At 44.0% G+C, this 20,715-nt stretch overlaps 1 protein-coding gene across 2 annotated transcripts in view; it reads right to left on the minus strand.

Moving 5' to 3' along the window:
- Positions 1-20,715, minus strand: part of COPA (COPI coat complex subunit alpha) — a 44,724-nt gene that overhangs the window by 19,377 nt on the left and 4,632 nt on the right. For both annotated transcript variants that reach the window (XM_053209640.1, XM_027048440.2), the window contains exons 4-12: positions 17,324-17,404; positions 13,192-13,268; positions 12,365-12,474; positions 7,329-7,438; positions 5,621-5,720; positions 4,699-4,834; positions 4,179-4,261; positions 1,495-1,645; positions 472-538 (exon numbers count right to left, since the gene is read on the minus strand). In XM_053209640.1, coding sequence (XP_053065615.1) covers positions 472-538; positions 1,495-1,645; positions 4,179-4,261; positions 4,699-4,834; positions 5,621-5,720; positions 7,329-7,438; positions 12,365-12,474; positions 13,192-13,268; positions 17,324-17,404 — 915 coding nt within the window. The remainder of the gene's footprint in view (positions 1-471; positions 539-1,494; positions 1,646-4,178; positions 4,262-4,698; positions 4,835-5,620; positions 5,721-7,328; positions 7,439-12,364; positions 12,475-13,191; positions 13,269-17,323; positions 17,405-20,715) is intronic.

Here is a 20,715-nt window from a genome sequence, read left to right on the forward strand (position 1 = left end):
GTCATACGGGGAAAGACAAGTTTTCGTTCTTTTTAACTTGGCAAACAGGGCACTCAAACTAGAATGTCATTCCTCTCTTTCCCCCAAATTACACGGCAAGAAGTGCGGGGGCTACTTGCTGACCCTGAAGGCAACTTCACTGAAAGGCACCCCTCCTCCAGGTCAGCTCTGCTATTTTTGCCCCCGTGAAGGAATCAAGACAAGCATTCTCGATTCGGGTCATTCATCTTGAGGCTGCGTTACGTGTAGAAATTGCCAGCCTTAGTGAAGATGTAAGTTCACAAACCCCTAACATGCTTATGGTATGCTTATGCTTATGGAGCTGACCTGGTTTGAGGCTGCTTACTGTGTTAGCTCTCTCAAAATGACCACTACAGAGCTTCTAAACGGCCACTAGAGTTTTCCTAAGGGCATGAGAAAGAGGCCTACGGAAAACGGGAAGATCCTAGGAGGACAGCAGGGGTCACATACCGTACACAACAGGACTGCATTTTCTGCTGGATTGTACGACATATTGAACACCGGGAACTTGGAACCACTAGGGATGTACATGGAAAAAGAGAAAATGAGGAAGGGGAGTAAGGACGGAAGGAAGAAAGGCATGACTCCCACATCTCCTACTTACCCAATCTTTACACATGTAACTCATCACTTTCATAATCAGGAATAAAAGTAAACATTCCATCTACTCTCTTCCTTCTTTCAAGGCCAGGACACCCCTAGCTCAGCTTCGACAAACAGTTTAAAAAAGGCAAACCCTGGTACAGGTCTGATTTTTCAACGGAACGTAGGGTCAGCACTCGCTGCAGTGAGCGGGACTGGGTCTTCTTGGGGACAAATTCCTACACATAACTGCAGGGGACACCACAGAGCAATGTGATGGGCTCTGTCTCTGGCTAATTTGTCCCGTCCCTTGGAGTGTTCAAATAAACCCATCTTTTTATTGTAGTAATGCCGGAGGGTGGTTATCAAAGCCTCGTGCCAGAGCCTGCCACCATCAATGTTTCAGCATGCTGATGCAGCTGGCCCTCCGAAAGGACAGTTTTTTGCCAGACATCCCAGAGCTGATCACATCTTCAGAGTGAAGAGCTTCCAGAGACGTATATTCTAGTTTAGAGTTGTATGCGTTTTGCTGGAAAGCAAAGCAAAGTCACAGAAATGCCAAACACAGGCAAAAAGGCCTGTCACCAAGTCGGGCCACTCTACCAGGAAACTTTCTCTGGTTCGCAAGAAACCCGGCCGACTGTGGCAGTAGTGATGTCCTGTGCACAGGCTCACTAGCATTCTAATCAGGGAAACTGCCCTTCTCTTCATGGCCTCCTCCTTGCCCACCATGCTCCTGGGGTTTAAACTGAGCAGCTTCCCCAGTGGGGACTCGATCTGCGACAGGAGAGGAGACCCAAAATGTCATCAGAAGAACAGAATTCTATTTGCGGGTATCGCAGTGTGGTGACAGATCAGAGGGTCTGGCGGGAGGAAACATGTCTGATTTACCTCCGCAGCTGCATCACCGCTACATCTTTGGAGCTGTTGAAATCCAACTGACGTAAGAATCGGTCCTTGACATAATGTAGCATATTGCCGTGAACAGCGTAGGCTGGCCTTTCCCGTTCCAGTTTAAACACAATCATGCCACCATCATGGCCTGGGGCACAGGGAGGAGAGAGGAAAGAATTAGCTGAAGGCAAGAAAGCAAGCTGGAAACAGGAGATACACGAGGATGAGGATTATATATGTGCTAAAAACAAAGGTACCTAAACGTGTCCTTTATTTGTCTACATTCCCACAGTTGTTAGAAGCTTCCCTCAAATCAATTTCTGTGAATCCTTTTCTACTACTCTACCTAACACTGTCACATTTACACACATCCTCCTCTGTGTTCTCCTATCACCTTGTACAAAGTTCCATCACACTGAAAGTAAACAGACAGGATTACATCAAACTAAAAGGCTTCTGCACAGCGATGGAAATCATCAAGATGCAAGAGCAACCAACCTGCTGAATAAATGGGAGAAAATATTTGCAAACCAAATATCCAATAAAGGGTTAATGTCCAAAATATAAGAAGAACACAACTCAATATAAAGACAGAAAACCACACACAAACAACCCAATTCGAAAATAGGCAGAGGACTTGAATAGACATTTCTCCAAAGACCTACAGATGGCCAGCAAGCATATGAAAAGGTGTTCAACGTCTCTAATCACCAGGGAAATGCAAATCAAAACCACAATGAGACATCGGCTCACACCTGTCAGAGTAGCTAGTATTAAAAAGACAAGAAATAACAGTGCTGGCAAGGATGTGGAGAAAAGAGAACCCTTGCGCACTGCTGGTGGGAATGTAAATTGGTGCAGCCACCGTGGAAAACAGTATGGAGGTTCCTCAAAAATTAAAAATAGAACCACCATATGATCCAGCAATTCCATTACTGAGTATCTATCTGAAGAAAACAACAGAAACACCAATTTGGAGAGATACATGCCTCTCCATGTTCACTGCAACATTATCTACAGCAGCCAAGATATGGAGGAAGCAACCTAAGTGTCCCAGGGCTGGTAAATGGATAAAGAAGATGTGGTATACACACACACACACACACACACACACACACACACACACACACACACGCCTATTACTCGACCGTACAGAAGGAAGTCCTGCCACTTACAATGACATGGATGGACCTAAAGGAATTAGGCTAAGTGAAGTGAGTCAGAACGACTAATGTTAAGATTTCACTTATATGTGAAATCTAAAAAAAGAATACATGAACAACAACAACAAAACAGAAACAGACTCCTAGGTACAGAAAACAAACTGGTAGTTACCAGAGGCTGGAGGTGGTAGAGAGTGACCAAAATAGGTAAAGGGGATTGAGAGGTGTAAATATCCAGGTATAAAATAAGTAAGTCCCTAAGGATGTGATGCACAGCTTAAGGAATATAGTCCATGATACTGTAGTAACTTCACGTGGTGAGAGATGGTAACTAGACTTAATCATGGGGATTACCTGGTAATATATAAAAATATCGAATCACTACCACGTAAACCTGGAGCTAACAGGCTATATATGTCGATTATGCTTCGATTCAAAAAACGATAAGCCTCTAACATCGCACTTAGCAGCCTGCACTGTAATGAAGTCCACCAGCTCCACTGTCCCACGAGCTCTGGAAGACGGGAATTATGGTAATTTCCAAGCATCCCCAGTCCCTAGCAAACAGCAAGGACATAAAGGTTTCTGCTGAACGGGGATACTAGTTTAAAAAGCCTTTCTTTCCTTTTTTTACTGTTCTCCTTCTCCCTACTAGCATCATCCGTCTCTCAGAGAGACCGTCCACCTCTGTCGGCTCTCCACGCGTAAATCAGATCCTTCGCTTCCCTCCCCAGCCGCTTCCGATGACCTTCCGCCCGCCCGTTCAGAATAAAATCCTCAGTCTAACCCTGGCCTTGCCTGCAAGGCGGAGCACAGCTGGGCCTGCTCTTCCTCCCGGACTACTGGGCCCCTACTCACCGCGCTTCCGCTGGCCTCTCCGCCGTCTCACGCGCGCTCACCGCCCCCCTCAGACCCCCGGCCCCGCAGCCCCGCGCCCCCCTCACACACACTCGGAGTCTCGCGCGGCCCCGCCCGCCCGGGCCTGCCACCTCCTCACTTTCCTGAATGGTCGGTCCCCACAGCCGTCCCCCTCTGCGCGCCTTTGGCTGAACGTTTCTTCAAAGCCTCCTCTGCGTGTTCATTGCCTTACGGTCCCTCTCCCCTCACCACAAATAACATTCCATAGAGTCAGGGACACGGCCTTGGGCACCGCTCTACCAGCAGCACCCAGACCAGGCCCGGCGCTCAGGGCTCATCCGCTACCTGCATGACTGCTGCTCAGCCGCCAGTGCCGCAGACGGAGAATGCTGAGCGTCCACCATGAGCCTCCTGACTTTTCAAAGAGGATGGGCTTTATTGCCCAGCGGACCCGGGTGGAGACAGAACACTACACGAAGGGTCCTCCAGGACGGTAAGGGGGACAGACAGACAAGGGCTTCGGCCATGTGGCTCTGAGAATCCCATATCCCCTTCTCATTCTACTCTGTGTCCACCGGAGTCAGAGCTAACAGAGCATCATGCTCAAGGCTTACAAACTCTGAACTTCAATGAGGAAAAAAGAGAAGAAATGACCCTTACCTGCCGCAAAGAGGTTCAGGTTGGGGTGGGCGGCCAGGACCCAGAAACGATCGTGGTCCCTGCGGAAGGTCTGAACCCCAGTCCTAGGAAAGCAACAGGTAAGCAAAAAAAAATACTAATTTCTGAGACATCTCCAGCCTATCACATACAAGAGCACTGAGTGGGAGTCAGCAAAACCTCACTGGTCCTATTATTCTGAATTTCAATTTCCTCTTATTCATCATGATTTCCCGTTATGCTACCTTCATTGCGTATTTCTTATGTCTCTAGCTACAGAAGAACATGCTTAAATTTGGAGGAGAAAAGAATGCGCGTGGAGATTGTATTTGATGGGCAATCTATAAATGCTGGCTGATCTCCAGGCCCCCTCGAGCATTCCTAACACCGGATCTGACCTCTCCATATGCTGAAGATGGTTAAGAGGCACCCAGAAGCAGTCTAATCTAACTGGCAGGAGACAGAACGAGACAGAGGAGGGCCTTCCCCCCAGCTGTGGTCAACACCATCGTAACCCCCTTACCTCTTGGACATATCCCAGACGCGGATGCTCTTGTCCTCAGAATTGCTGAGGATCAGCTCTTGGCGAGGGTGGAAGACGGCACATGACACGTTGTTGTAATGACCGCGACAGGTGTCAACCTCCCACGCCTTTGACTCTAAAGGACCAAAAAGAATTAGATGATCTCTCACAACTCCCTACTACTACAGGTTTAGGATTTAAAATGATGGCGTCTCAGTTGGTTGAGGGTCTGACTCTTGATTTTGGGTCAGGTCATGATCCCAGGGTCATGAGATGGAGTATCAGGCTTCTTGCTGAGCACGGAACCTGCTTAAGATGCTCTCTCTCCCTCTCTCTCTGCCCCCTCCCCCACTCGCGCGTCCTAAGATAAAAAATTTAAAAATTAATAAAATAACATTATGTCATCTCTAACCAAATGCTAGGTATACTTCAAAACGTTAAATCAGCAACTTCTTTCTAAAATGGCAATTTTCTCCATTTAAGCCTCTGAATCTCGACGCGTTTGTTCTTCCATTCTGACCCTCCCGTCAATAACAGCACCTCTTCTCCATCATTCTTTATCCTCTTACCCTGTCTTACTTGTCACTAGCTGTCACGACTGAATAAATACACAAGTTCCATATGCTCTAGTCACCTTTGTATCTTCAGAGCCTTGAACAGTGACTAGAACAAAGCAGGTACTCAACCAATAAATATTTTTTGAAGGAATAAATTCTTCCACTTAACTGTGTTCTGACTCCCCCAAATCAGGAGGCCTCAAAAACAGGAAAATAGAGGATGGGGCAATTTTTGTGCTCCTAGGATTAGCACGACCATCTAAGGCAGGAAAACGGGTCGTGAAGTCCGGACGACCTGGCTACGTCACCTGGCTGGCCAGCAGTCCGTTTTTTGGACACAGTGATACTGTCACTGGTTTACTCACCGTTCATGCGCCAGATTTTCACTTGGCGGTCATCTGCCCCAGATACAATAAGGGGCATAGTGGGGTGGAAGGCAGCCCAGTTTACTCCGCGATCATGACCCTGCGGAAAACAAGAAGTGGTTCTTCTAAAATGCCTTTATAACTATTACTCAAAGCAAACTGAAGGGCCACGCTGGTGGTTATAAAAGATGTCTCTGACTTCTACTCTTCCTGTGAAAAGACGCGAGGGGTGATGCTATTCTAAGGTATGAACACAAGAGCCACCATGTCAACCCATCCAATATTACATCCAAGTTCTCATGGCAACTCCCAGATCTTTCTACTCCCAAGTTCAGCTTCATTTGCATTTGGGATATACTGCCTTGTTTTATCTACTTACATATTATTTCCCCAACTCATTATTAACATCTCAAGAACAAAGACCAATTTTATAACTTACTGAGGAAATGTGGCTGGGAAACTCTCAGCTGAGTCCCAATATCCTTTTAGGAAACGTGCAAGGTCAAAACTATTTTCATAATAATGTTAAGACATGATTTGTCTTTTTCACTCTTACTCTCTCATGAGAGTAGAGTTTTCCAGAGGGCTACGGTGATGTGGTGATATCACTGTTTTCACAGCTAATGGAATGTGTGCTTTTATATTTCATGTTTTAAAAAAATGAAAACAAATTTTTAAAAAAGGTTTTGTTTTTTTTTAATTTTAGAGACAGAGACAGAGAGAGAGAGAGAGAGAGAGAGAGAGAATGAATCTTAAGCAGGCTCCACACTCAGTGCAGAGCCTGACACAGGACTTGATCCCACGACCCTAGGATCATGACCTGAACCGAAGTCAAGAGTTGGACTCAACCAACTGGGTCTCCCATGCACCCCCCAAAGATAAAAAGTTGTTGGTTTTAATTTCAAATATGGTAAAAACTCAAAGATATAATAAACCTCATGAACAACTCTTTGGGGTCCTCAGTAAGTTTTAAGAGTATAAAGAGGTTCTCAGACCACAAAGTTTAAAGATTGCTGCTTTTAAGGTATCTTGCACTTTATTTATATAGTTGTATTCTATACCGTGGCAAGATCATAGAAAAGGCAGTTTCAAATTGGCAGTGTTTTTGAGAGACTTCATGCTGTGGTTAAAATCCCCTGGGTTTTGGAGTCCGACCCAAATTCAAATCCTAGTTCTTCCATTTACTAGATACGTTTGGATTTTGGTAAACTGCTCAATTTCTCTAAATCTCCATTTTTTTTTCATCTGTAAAATGAGGTTGATAATATCTATTTCACTGGACAGCTGACAGGATTAAATTGAGTATTTTTAAAAATCTAGTTTCTTTCTCTAATACTCTTCTATTTTCCACCATGCACACAAGTGACTTACACCTGGCTGGCCCTCAACGAGTACAACTCCCCTCCCACCAGCCCCACTTTTACCAGAGGCCTGAGAATGGGCTCTGCTGCGGGATGGTGACAGCATCTATGCCGGCCTTCTCCCTCTCTCCCCACCGGGTTTAGCAGGTGATGTGACCCTCCCTTAGGTGGCACAGAAGCTTCTTGTCTCCCGGCTCACGGACTATTCTATTTCCAGTGCCTCAAAACCATGCCTGGTACTTAACAGGCACCGCACAAATCTTTGTTGAAGGAATGAACAAGTAAGCAGCCACTTCCTGTTTCCCAGAGAGGAGCCCAGAGCAGCCTCGGGCTGTGAAGGTAAGTACCTCCAGCACGTGCTTCACCACCGCATCCGTAGTTCCAAACAGATCAACCCCAGTGATTCCTCTCACGTCGGACTCCACTGCGCCAGGGGACAAGTTCTTCTTCCTCAGACCTTTGAAGGGACAAGGAGTGGGATGAAAGACACAGAACAGTGTTACCAAAGAGAGCACGGTCACAGAGGCACAGGAAGGGACAGTGATATGACTAGTGTTAAAGAAAAGGAGGGGAAAAGCAATCTAGAGAGATCGAAAAAAGAGGAGACTCAAGAGCTCCTATGTGTTTCTTTCTAAAGACGTTCAAAATGTTAAAGTACGTTCACTAACCATTCTTTTAACAGACCCACTACTGGGCTGTCTTCCCAGAGGACGACAACCCAAACCTCGGACACAGTGAACTTCCTCAACAAGCATCACCTCAAGAGCAGTCTATTGGAATTTCTAGCCTTTTCTGTTCTTGAAATGTGGCCTCAGATGATGACCGTTCCATTTCCACTTTCAACTTTGTGACGACTATAGCAACTTTTCTTCCATCATCTCAAGAACTTTTGAGTGCTTCTCAAACTGGCAGCTGTTAGGCACCTCATGGGGAGGTTCCAAAGCCGATATGGAAACGAGACCTACTAAATACTAAATGGCTCTTTAGTGGATGAAGAGTGTAAAACTACAAACCATGCAAGAAGTGTCCTCATTCTTCTATGGGACTCCTGGGCAGAGAGCAAAATGATCAGAACTGTCACATCTTTTTCGTTTCAGATTTTTATTTAAACTCTACCTAGAGCGTAACTGTCGTGTCCCTTTAAGCTCTTAACGTAAGAAAGCTGGTTACAGATCTGAATACGTGTATTTTGCCATTAAAACTTTGGGAGGCTAGTTTCACCGGGAGGAACTACCCATAATTTGAAAACAACAGAAAAAAAACCCCAGAGTAAGAAGAGTCTTATTTGTGTAGGACCCAAATTTATGGCTCAACTACACCTATCTTGAAAAGCTATTCGCGGTACAGTCACAACCAAAATTATGCTAACAATACGACTGCCTTACATTTGAAAGCACTTTGTGATTTTCAGAGCACTCTCTACCATGTTATGTAATTTGATCCTGATAACGGCCTTTTGAAACAGGCAAGCAGATATAATTATACCAGTTTATAAACAAAATAGAATAGGGACTAAAATTTTATCTTTTAAAGCATCTGTGGAGGAAAGAGGAATTTGGAACTACTGGCACTTGTAAAATTAAAAACAAGTATCCATAATTTGGGGGAAAATAAAAGCTATCATTGAAAATAAAACCTACGTCATTTTAAGCCTAAATTGTGGCATCTGCGGGAAAATATAAACATTTAAGTTTAATGATTATAGTTCTGTTTGTTGTTTTAAAATTACAGTATGTCTCTTCTGCTCCAGCAGCACGTAAACGTCAGCACTGGAGAGGCAGGCGCTTAAAAGGACCCGACAGTGTTAATTATCTCGTCCCGTCCAAGATAAGCATCAACAGGTGGGAGAAATAAAGCCGATGCTGTCACAAAAATGCACTCTCCACGGCTTCATAAATACGTTGTCAAAGGGATGCCTCTTCCCGTTTACTTCGCTGGTCTCTTTAATGGGATCTGCCCACTTCTTCTAATGAGTCTGGTATACGAAACAGATTCAAAGGAAGACACAAAGACAGACAGCGGGGAGAGACTTCACCTCCAATAAGCGTCAACAAACACATTAAAAGGAAAGCGTATGACAGAATGCAAGGCTTTGCTGCCCTTGCTGTCATGATCCAGGAAAGGGGAAGAGCAATAAAAACAGACAGATGAACAGTGACAGGCAGTGAAGAGATACTTAGAGAAGAAACAGTTGAGCCTTCGACAAGCCACTCACTACGACTGAATGACAGATGGAAATTTTCTACAGCAGCTACTCAAATCCAGAGGGAAGGGAGTCCACTCTCAGACTGGACCAGTTTGACGCATGCTTCCCAATGGGGACCAGGGGAAGTAGTAAAAAGAGAGGGATGAGGACAGGAATTGGCAGCAAATTAATACTTTTTTTAGTCGTCATCGCAAAGATTAAGCCTGAATTACATGGGCTTGACATGCAAAGGTGGAAGCACACTGAGATAATTTAACTGGCAGTTTACTTGGAAGATCAGGCCAAAAAAGTAACCTGCCTCCTACACGCAGATTATAAATATACTCTGTTTCTAACACATATTTTTGCCAGGCTAACAGAAAAGATTCAGGTTAAGTAAGCCCCATGGGATTCGATTCTCATGGGACAGATAACAAGGACACAGGTTTTCCTTTAAAATTTGTTTCCTTATTGCTCATCTAACTCAGAGAGCTAGACGTGCCGAAAAGTTAGAATTTTGAGCAGTCCTTTAACTGTGAGGGTGTTCATTCTCTGAGTCAGAACGAACTTTTCCTCTCTCAGAATTACCACCTCTGGTCCCTAACAGATCTGAAAGGTAATCCCTCTTCCTGTATTCAGACTCATCTGAACTCAGGCGAAAATAACTGCTAAAAAGAGTATGCTGGTTTGCAGAAGAGGAGAGAATAAATGTAGAAGTCTAACTCAGAGCTCCACTTGGTTAGAGACCAGAGCATTTCCTTTCACTCTGGTTAAGGGGTTACCAGAAGTCGAGAGAGCTGTGAGGAGAGAAAAACACTCAGAAATGGCGGAGAGAGCAACAGCGTTAGTGCAGCCAGTTAGCACAAAACACCCGGTATCGCTTATGCTAAATAAGTACAGCATTGCAAAATTATTATAGCGCATCCACGCGCTGCACACATTCACAAGCCAGTATAAGCCCCAGCTGGGGTCCACACTCTCCCCCTCTCTTCTCTGATTTCAGGCCCTGAATTCTGATGTGAAAATGTTCTCTAGCCTACAAAAGTCAAGAGAAGGATTTCTTGCCTTGGGCACTTCAGGTTACCAGCGAGAACCCATCCACCTAACTGTCCCAATCGCTTCAGCCAGGCCACGGGCACCTGCCGCGCCGGCATCGGGCGGCGTAAACACCGCTCCCAGAGCGCAGCAGTAGGAGGCCCTGCTCAGCCCGGTGCTCTACGGACAGAATTAAGCCCTACTGGCCAAAGCAGCAGTTTATGCAGATGACAAATTAACTTCTTTATGACCTGCGGTGGCATTAGCTACGTACCATCTCATAAGAACTGAGAAAACAGTCGCTCAGGTATTGAGTAGCACTTAATTCTGTCACAGAACTCTGGCTGGGAAAGGCTATTCTAAGAATCGCAGCTGAGCAGCTGGAAGAGCGTGAGCTGGATCCAACCCCATCAGGCACCCATGTCCCGAGACAGAGAGGGTGACTGGAACGTGCGCGCAGTGAAAAACCACGAAAAGCCACAGCCGGGTTACTGAGAGAGTAAGCGAGGTCCCTGGCACCAGCGGTCAGGAGAGGGCACGGGCTCACAGCGCCTGTGCTTCAACTCCTGTCGGCAAGGCTGGTCACATCCGGGTGTACTTCAAAAAGCCTCGTCAGTGTGACGAAAAACTGCAATGGCAAAAGCCCTCGTGGAACAGGTCACAACCGCCCCATCTCCAACACAGTCTGGCTGAGCCCATTCCCTTCTAATTCTGACCCTCTGGAAATGGCAGTAATTCTAGAAATTCTAACAGGAGAGTCACCACAACAGTTCACCACAACACAGGACTCAGACTATCATCTCCGAGTCAAAGCCAATATGCAACATACGTGGAGTTTCTGTCAAAAGCTCTTCCCATGGTTGGGAAGGGAAGGGAAGGGGTGGTGGAGACAGGGAGCATTTATGGCACCAAAATTAAGTTTCTAGCTCTTCAGATCTCTGCCAAACATACTAGAAAGTAAAACAAAAACAAAAACAAAAAACAAAAACCCCAAGACTCTGCTCCGCAACTGACCCCCCTCTCCCCCAGCTGCTTCCCTTGCTGCGTGAATCGTAACCAACTGCTCTTACAACGTTCCAAATGCTGCTCCCGCAAATCCAAACCTCTGACTTGCTACTCGTTGGTGGCTTGTAAAAGCAAGTGGCTTCCTGCCCCGGCCCACCCTATCACAAGGGGGCCGAGAACAGTTACCACCCCAGCCATACAATTCAGAAGGGTGGCTCCTTTACCACCACAAAGAACCAGGCAAGGACCTCTGAGGGGCCTTCCTTTTATAGAATGAAACAGGTGTCTTGCAATCTCCCCACTGACCTTTCACAGAACCCGATCTCTAAGTAAGGCAACAAACGAATAAAAAGAGACAATTCAGCAAGTGGTAAGTAAATTTTACTGGGCAGAGGACCCCAGCATCTAGAGCTCCGTTTCCATGTTCCATCCATCCACATGCCTGCCTCACAGGTTACAGTCCTTCCCCAGCATTTCAACTCCCTGCTTAGCAACTTCTCAGCTTTCCTCCACACAGCACTGAACATTTGAATCCGAACCCCCAAATCAAGACACATAAACTGTGAAAGGAGGAACTATCCCCATCAGCCAACATGTACACATCTGTTTTAATTTCTGATTATTTTAATTTCTACAAGTCTGCCCATTAAAAGGTGTTCTAGACATAAGAAATCCCACCCTCCCCCGTGCTCCTTACACTAGAAGAAATATAATAGAGGGAATGTCCTATTTCTAAACAAGGCCATAGGATCCAAGAGTCCTGTGTCCCCGCACTAACCTATTCCCCAAATTTGTATTTGTCAAACACATATTTATTTCTTGTTTTGTTTTCCTGGAAAGCATGATTCTTAATCAAATACTCCCAACTGTACATAGATTTTAACTAAAAACAGTTCTAATTAAAAAGTAAAATTTTCTGCGAGTTCAATACATTTTCTGGAGCAGCCACTTTTCTTAAGGAATACCTCTAACACAAAGAACCATCAAAAGCAGATTTAAACCCTCAGAAGCAAAGACACTACATGATACTGCAAAGACATTACACGAGAAAGAATATTCTACATTTTCCTGTTGTGAGCCAACCACCCTCATTATTTCAAGCAATTGCAGTTTTGCGGCAGACATGGTTAGGCTGTCCCCTGAACTTGGGCAGCTCACCGGAAATATCCCAAACACGCACAGTCTGGTCCAGGCTGGCCGACACAACCAGGTCTTCTGAGGGGTGAAACTGAGCACACATTACATAATGGTTGTGCCCTGTTAACACACTGCAAGAAGAAAAAAAAGAAAGACCGTACCAAATTAGAGGCAGGACTCAACAGACTCCTACACGTTAAATACCACTCTCTATACTTCACAGACCCAAGTACTCTCTTTGGAGGCAACGGCAAGCCATCCTAATGACTGTGAACTAGTAGCAACAAGCAAGGTCAGCTGTTTGAACAACCGTCCCCTTCTTTCCTCCAATGCTTCAGTATTCAAACGTTACTAATTTCTGGAGAAGTGAGATAGCACAGCCCCCCTCGCATATTGAAAACATTCTTATGTCAAAATAAGCAGAATCTTAGTAATTCATACTAGAAACTATCAGTTAGATTTGGGGGGGCATAACCCTCTTAAAGGGCATCCTTTTACATGGTCCTTACATCTTTGTGGAAAGCCCACAACCCAAACACAAAGCAGGACAGAGGTCTAGACCTTGACTCACGTTTCAAGGGAACAGAACTGAAAACCAGCTAAAAGATTTGTTCTAAAAGCCTAATGATATGACCTCCCTTCCCTGGAAGAAATGACCGAAGACCCAGAGTCATACATTACTAACAAGATTGCCTCATTTTGTATGTAAAAGCGTCTTACAAATCCAGTCAGTAATTAATCAGCAGGAAAAGCCCACTAGGGAAGGGAGACGATGGTTCTAAAGAGAAGTTCATGATGTAAACACAGGCAGAACAAAGCCTGTCTCTGAGCCCCATCTCCTGCTTTACCAGACACAGGTTCTAGACTGCCAGTTCCACACTCGGATGGTCTGATCATCTGAGGCACTCAGAATCCAAGGATATTCCTGAAAGATAATCCAAGACAAAGGGTTTCAACATTAAACAAACATGTTCTTTCAGGTTCTGTGATCACTTCTCTCTTTGGAGGAAACATTCCGTGGCCTGGCGTCTCAGCTCTACCAGCAAAGGGACCACAGCCTCAGATTTGTCCGTCTCGCTGCCTCCTCTTCACCATTCTATCAGCTTTTCCCACATTGGCGCCTGCACTTGGGAGATTTCAGAATGGAAGCCAGACAAAGGCATAAAGGATCCTGAGAGGCAAATAACATATACTGTACTCACTTTCGTGTGTATGAGTGTGTATATGTGCATTTCTACTTATACATGGCTAGTCCTAATTTAAGATCCTATGAAATGATCTTCTCCCTTTAACCCCAGGATTAGACCACTGATTTATGGTCTGACTTCTCCTTATCAGACCATCCAGTCTCAAAAAATTCCCATCTTAGGAACCAAAACAGAAAATAACATCTAAAAACGATGCAGCTTATTTAGAATCTGTAATTGAGAAAAGGAAGCATTTCTTATTCACGGTTGTATCTTCAGCACTTAGCACAGAACCTAGCAAGTACAAGGCACACATATACTTACTGAGCCAAGAAAATAAAGTTTCCCTAACTTTCCAGCCAGATGGCAACTTGTCCCAGGCAAGTCTTCAGCAGGTCCCTTGCACTGATGACAGTCCCTAGTTCACAGATCATCCTATTGAGCGGTTATCATTCTCAAGCAGTTTCTTTTTTTTTTTTAATGAATCACATATATCTTTATTAATTACTTAACATCACTGAACCCTAGTTTCTTCCATTCATAAAATGGGTTATTATTGACATTTTTGAGTGGAATGATTCTCTGAAGGCTGCCGTCCTGCACATGGAAGGATGTTTAGCAGCACAGCCGGATTCTATGCACTAGATGCCAGCAGCCTTCCTTGCCAAGCCCTAACAACAAAAATGCGTCTGGACACTGCCACATCCAGACTCTGCCACATCCTCTGGGGGACAAAATCTCCTGTGGTTGAGAACCATGGAAAAGGTGACAGAAGACCATTCTGGCAACTCAGCAAGCATTCAATTCACGTTGGCCACCTCCTCCAACCATTCTAAACTTAAAAGCATGACCCCACAGGGTCTTACACTGCAAATGATTTCTTCAAAGTCCCAGCAGTGCCGGAGGAAAATTTAGGATGAAAGAATCTGGAGAATGACCTTAATAAAATGTATTTCCTCTATTTTGTTTTGTGCACTAAGAGTCATGCATCAAACCGAGAGCGCACTTGGCTTCACTTCTCTAAAGTGAAGTATGTCCCCCAGGATTAAGTGCCAGCAGGATGGCCTCATCGACAACACCCAGCCACAAGCTCACAGCAAGGTGTGCACTGTTGCTGAGAATTTTTTTTTCCCATCATTTTAAGCGTACTCTTTAATTCCTACTCCCTATTTCACACATTCCCCCCACTCAGCTCCCCTCTGGTAACCATCAGTTTGTTCTCTATAGTTAAGAGTCTGTTTCTTAGTCTCTTTTTTTTCCTTTGCTCATTTGTTTTGTCTCTTAAATTCCACATGAGTAAGATCATACAGTATTTGTCTTTCTCAGACTTATACTGCTTAATATTATACTGTCTAGCTCCATCCAGGTCATTGCAAATGGTAAAATTTCATTCTTTTTATGGCTAAATAACATTCCCGTGTGCGCGCGCACACGCCCACACACACACACACACACACACACACACACACACACACACACACCCCATAACTTCTTTATCCATTCATCTATCAATGGACACTTAGGTTACTTCCATAATTTGGCTACTCTAAATACTGTTGCAACAAACACAGGAGTGTATGTATTCCCTTGAATTAGCTTTTGTATTTTGGAGGTGAATATCCACTAGTGTGATTACTGGATCCTAGGGTAGTTCTATTTTTAACTTTTTGAGGAACCTCCACATGGTTTTCCACAGTGGCTGCACCAGTATTCACTCCCACCAACAGTGTACAAGGGTTCTCTTTTCTCCACATCCTCGCCAACACTTGTATCTTTTGTTGATTTTAGCCATTCTGACAGGTATGAGGTGATACCTCACTGCAGTTTTGATGTGCATTTTCCTGATGATGAGTGATGTTGAGCATTTTTTCAGGCATCTGTTGGCCATCTGGATGCCTTCTTTGAAGAAATGTCTGTTCATGTCTTCTGCCCATTTTTTAATTGGATTACTCGGCTTTTCTGGTGTTGAGTTTTATAAACTCTTTGTATCTGGGACACTAACTCTTTTGTCAGATGTCATTTGCAATCTCCCATGCCATAGGTTGCCTTTTAATTTTGTTGATTATTTCCTTCGCTGTACAGAAGCTTTTTATCTTGATGTAGTCCCAACAGCTTACCTTTGCTCTTACTTCCCTCACCTCAGGAGACACACCTTGAAAAATGTTGCCATGGCCAATGCCAAAGAAATTGCCTGTGCCGTCTTCAAGGATTTTTATGGTTTCAGGTCTCACGTTTAGGTCTCTCATCCATTTTGAATTTATTTTGGTGTATGGTGAAAGAAAGTGGTCCAGTTTCATTCTTCTGCATGTTGCTGTACAATTTTCCCAACACCATCTGTTGAGGAGACCGCCTTTTTCCCGCTGTATATCCACTCCTCCTTTGTCAAAGATTAACTGACCATTTAATTGTGGGTTTATTCCTGGGCTCTCTCCTCCATTGATCTCTGTGTGTGTTTCTATGCCAGTACCGTGATGTTTTAATTACTACAGCTTTGTAATAGAACCTGACGTCTGAAATTGTGATAACTCCAAGATTGCTTTGGCCATTCGGGTCTTTTGTGGTTCCGGACAAATTTTAGGATTGTCTGTTCTAGTTCTGTGAAAAACGCTGGTGGTATTTTGATAGGCATTGCATTCAATCCGTAGACTGCTTTGGGCAGTATGGACCTGTTAACAATATTTGTTCTTCCAATCCATGAGCATGGAATTTCTTTCCATTTCTTTGTGTCTTCTTCAGTTTCTTTCATCAGTGTTTTACAGTTTTTAGAGGACAGGTCTTTTACCTCTTTGGTTAATCATTCTCAAATGTTTTAGTTCTAATTTTTATTATTCTACCCTAAAACTTACTTTTTGAATTTTATAAAAAGAAATAAAGTATACTTAGCCAGGAAATTCTCATTTATTTCATTATATTCTTTCTAACTTAATTCAAGAGACTCAGTTTACTAGAGTCAAGAAATGGTACAAATTAAATCTAATAGCATAAGATTATAGAAAGATCCAGCCAGGTTGGGACTGGATTAAGAGGCTAGGAGTCTCTAATCTATATGTAACTCGGTATCTGTCTTCTAGGATACCTGATAGATCAAAGAAAAGTATGGGGGTGCCTGGGTGACTCAGTTGGTTAAGTGTCCAACTTTGGCTCAGGTCATGATCTCACGGTTCATGAGTTTGAGCCCTGCGTCGGGCTCCGTGCTGCTGATAGCTCTGAGTCTGGAGCCTGCTTCAGATTCTCCCTCTCTCTCTCTGCCTCTTCCCCCACTCAAGCTCTGTCTCTCCCTCTCTCTCAAAAATAAACGTTAAAAAAAAAAAAAAAAAAAAAAAAGAAGGCATAAAGCCTGGGTAAAGGAAAAGCCTCTACTGTACCCTAAAATCCTAAGATAGAAGCACCTAATTGTTAATGCTTCAAAACATTTGTTAGCTCATCCAAAGGGCACCTAACCTTGACCTCCCTCCAGACACACCTACTTAATAACACCTCACACGGGATCAGTCTGCAAACTTTTATCCACTAGAGCTCAGTAAACCTAAAATCCAGTTTCTACTTTTCCCTACAGAGAATCAATGACTTCCTTATAGAGCCCACTGAACCCAATTAAATTAAATTCAATATAACCCTGAGTGCTTCCTTTTGAAGACAGAAACAAAGCAGAAAGGTCAATGCCACATAGTTTCTAGAAGAGTCACTCCAAAAACTCCACTAATTCTTCTGTCATGGGTTCCTGAGAAGCAAGTAAAGATCCCACAGGGCAACTGAAGAATGCTCTACAACTAGAGCTCCTATGGCCACTTACGTGATGAAAAAACGTGGTGCGGATGTAGTCTAAATGCCCAAGCAATGTGAAGAGACAGCGCCGAAGCTTGTAATTCCACACCTGCAAAGAGAAATCCATCTAAGGGACTCAGGTTTCTCAACAAGTAAGTTTGCCTTATATTTTTGCATTTCTATATAGGTAGGAACCTTGATAGGAAGTCTCATTTAAGACTTGCTTAAGGTTGGAGGAAAAAAAATCAAAGATGAAAACATAAGTCAGCTAAACACATGGCGACGGGAAAAGGCAAGGCTAGGGGAAATTATGGAAAGGTTTTTCCTTTCTCTGGGGAGAAACCAACTCTACTTAAAACAAGATGAGATGTTTGTCCAGGGCTTGACTTGACACTCTTCTTTCTACTGCATAAGTGTGTTCTTAGTTTGAATACTGACCCCCTAGTGTGTTACCCACTATCTTAGCTGAGGATTAAAAAAGCAGGACAGATACGATGACTCTAAAGGAAACATTAATGTAACATACAGCGTCACCTCCTCCTAGACTGCTACCTTGCTGGCAAATGATACACATACCTTCACGGTCTGTACTTGTCTATCACACATACTTTAACTCATCACTATGGAAAATACTACCTTGCTCAGTTAGGGTGAACTAAGCAGAAAAACACGATATTCAGATACAAAGTTGAGCCAACCACCAAAGTACCAGGCATCAAGGAACATAACTGAGAAAGACAGAAATGTGAGCATAGACTCCCATCCAGAAAACCTTCCAAAAAGTTCAAAAATAAGAGGTGAGTTGCCTTTAAAAAAAAAAAAACAAAAACATTTTTAACACCTAATATTTTTTTTATAATCTATCCCCAAGCCACCTAGTTACTATTCTTTACTAAAATTTTTTTAAATTTTCTTTTGTAAGTTACAAAAGGTAATACCATTTCCTGAAACAAATTCGGATAACCTGAAAGTATGATTGTCCAAACATGAATGCAAGCTCCCTAAAGGTGGGGTCCTTGTCCATCATGCTCAGCACTAACCCCTAGCACCTAACACAGAGGTTAACACTAGCAGGTGCTCAACAGGTATGTGCAGAAATGAGAAAAGGTAAACACCACCAAAGGTGAAAGTATTGGAATGCTTTTCCAATGAATTATCTATAAACAAAATACACATACACAGTGCAGTTTGAGCGTCACACAAAAATTAGATCATACGATAAACGCCATTTGGTAACTTTTCCGCCTTTTACAGAGTTCAGTGTTTATATTAAACTTCCACACTTCCAGGGGTGCCTGGGTGGCTCAGTCAGTTGGGCATCCAACTTCAGCTCAGGTCATGATCTCACAGTTCATAAATTCAAGCCCCACATCGGGCTATCTGCCATCAGCAGAGCCCCCTTCAGATCCTGCCTCCCTCTCTCTCTCCACCTCCCACACTTGCATGCACGCACATATGCGCTCTCTCTCTCTCCCTAAAAATAAACATTTTTCATAATCTTACTAAAATTAATTAATTAATAAAACAAACTCCCACACTTACAGGGGTACCTGGGTGACTCAGTCAGTTAAGCGACTGACTCTTGATCTAGGCTCAGGTCACGATCTCGTGGTTTCATGAATTTGAGCCCCACCTCGGGTTCTCCACGGACAGCGCGGAGCCTGCTTGGGATTCTCTGTGTCTCCCTCTCTGCCCCTCCACTGGCACACTCGTGCACTCTCTCTTTCAAAATGGATAAAACGTTTTAAAAAAATAAAAACATCAACTTCCACACTTCCAACTTTGCACTGTCCTGACTTCTTCACAGACTACTACCGAACTCCAAAACTGTGAATCCATAAAGACCTGTAGGGTTTTGAGAAGCTGGCCACTTACAGCTTCCTGTGAGAACACTGCACACCCACCAGCTAACCAATGCCCTCATTTTAATAGCTTTATTGAAATATAATTCAAAGCCCATGTAACTTACCCACTAAAAGTACAGAATTCAACAGTTTTTAGTACATTCAGAGCTGTGCAACTATCACCACCACCAGTTTTAGAGCGTTCCCTCACTCCCACCCCCCAAACACTATACCCATAGCTCTCACTCCCCACTTGCTTCCAACCCCTCCAACCTCAGACAGCCACTAATCTACTTTCTGTCTCTACTGATTTGCCTATCTGGACATTTCATATACATGGAAAATAATCCTTTTCTAAAACATGTGAATGATTTGGGGAAAAAATCTTTTATCTTACATGTCACTCAGTCTTTCCTTTCTTAAGCAAATTACAAACACCTGAGTTAACCATTCTTGAGCATCAATGGCCATCAAGAGAAATGACAAATACTTTACTGCAATTATTACAATGAAGTGATATTCCTAGAAGCTTCTGAGGTCTATCAGGTGGTTTGAGCTTCCACTGGCTGCCCTCAGGATGCGGTGCTAAAAACCTAAAAAAAAAAACAGTGCCTCTTTTCTCTGCAGGCAGTCATCACTTATCATGCCTAAGTTCTGCTGTATAATCTTAAGCTAGCCTTCAAAAAAGACTTTATTCAGTTCCTGGTTTGACTGGATGTACATGCTTAATGAAAACAACATGTGGAAGTAAAGAGAAAAACTTTGATTATTTTTTTTAAAGGTTCAAAGCCTCTCACTCCAGTTTTGTCTTTATCAGTCAAGCTTCTTCAAAGAATTGCGTCTATTCTGTTTCCTTCCTTCATATTAAGGCGCTAGGATCACTAATGTCTTCCTAATGAAGCAATCCAAAGGTTACTCGGTCCTTACCTCATTCTGACCACTTTTTCCTCCTACCCAAAATTCCCTCCTTCCTGGGCATCCAACAGGCTTCTGCTTCTTCCCTCTGGTTCATCTCCAACCTCTAAAATCATTCCTCCCTATATGAACTCTACTTCCTCTATCATAAATGACACCCTGTCTTCTCCTTCCACATAATCCCGGGGTGACACCCTCTACTGCTCTGTTTTGGCTCCCTTCTTCGTGATGACAATTCCCAAATATGTCCCCAGTGCAGACACATCTCCACAGACCGTCCCTGAGGTGCTTCAAACTCATCACTGTCAAGACGGTGTTCGTTAGCCATCTGCTACGGACTGAATGTTTGCGTCCTCCCCCAAATTCATACACCGAAATCCTAACACCCAAGGCAAAGGCATTAGGAGGCGGGGCCTCTGAGGGGCGCTGAGGTCACAAGGGTGGAGGCCTCCCAAACGGTAATGTCCTCGTAAGAGACTCCACAGAGATCCCCGTCTCCTTCCACCACGCGAAGACACAGAGAGAGGTCAGCTGTCTGCAACCTAGCAGGTCCTCACCAGAAGCTGACTCGGCTGTCACCCTAATCCTGGACTTCCAGCCTCTGAAACTGAGAGTTTCTGTTGTTAATAAGCCGCCCAGGCTGTGGCGTTTTGTCACCGCA

Source organism: Acinonyx jubatus, chromosome E4, assembly GCF_027475565.1.
Source record: "Acinonyx jubatus isolate Ajub_Pintada_27869175 chromosome E4, VMU_Ajub_asm_v1.0, whole genome shotgun sequence".
NCBI lineage: Eukaryota > Metazoa > Chordata > Mammalia > Carnivora > Felidae > Acinonyx > Acinonyx jubatus.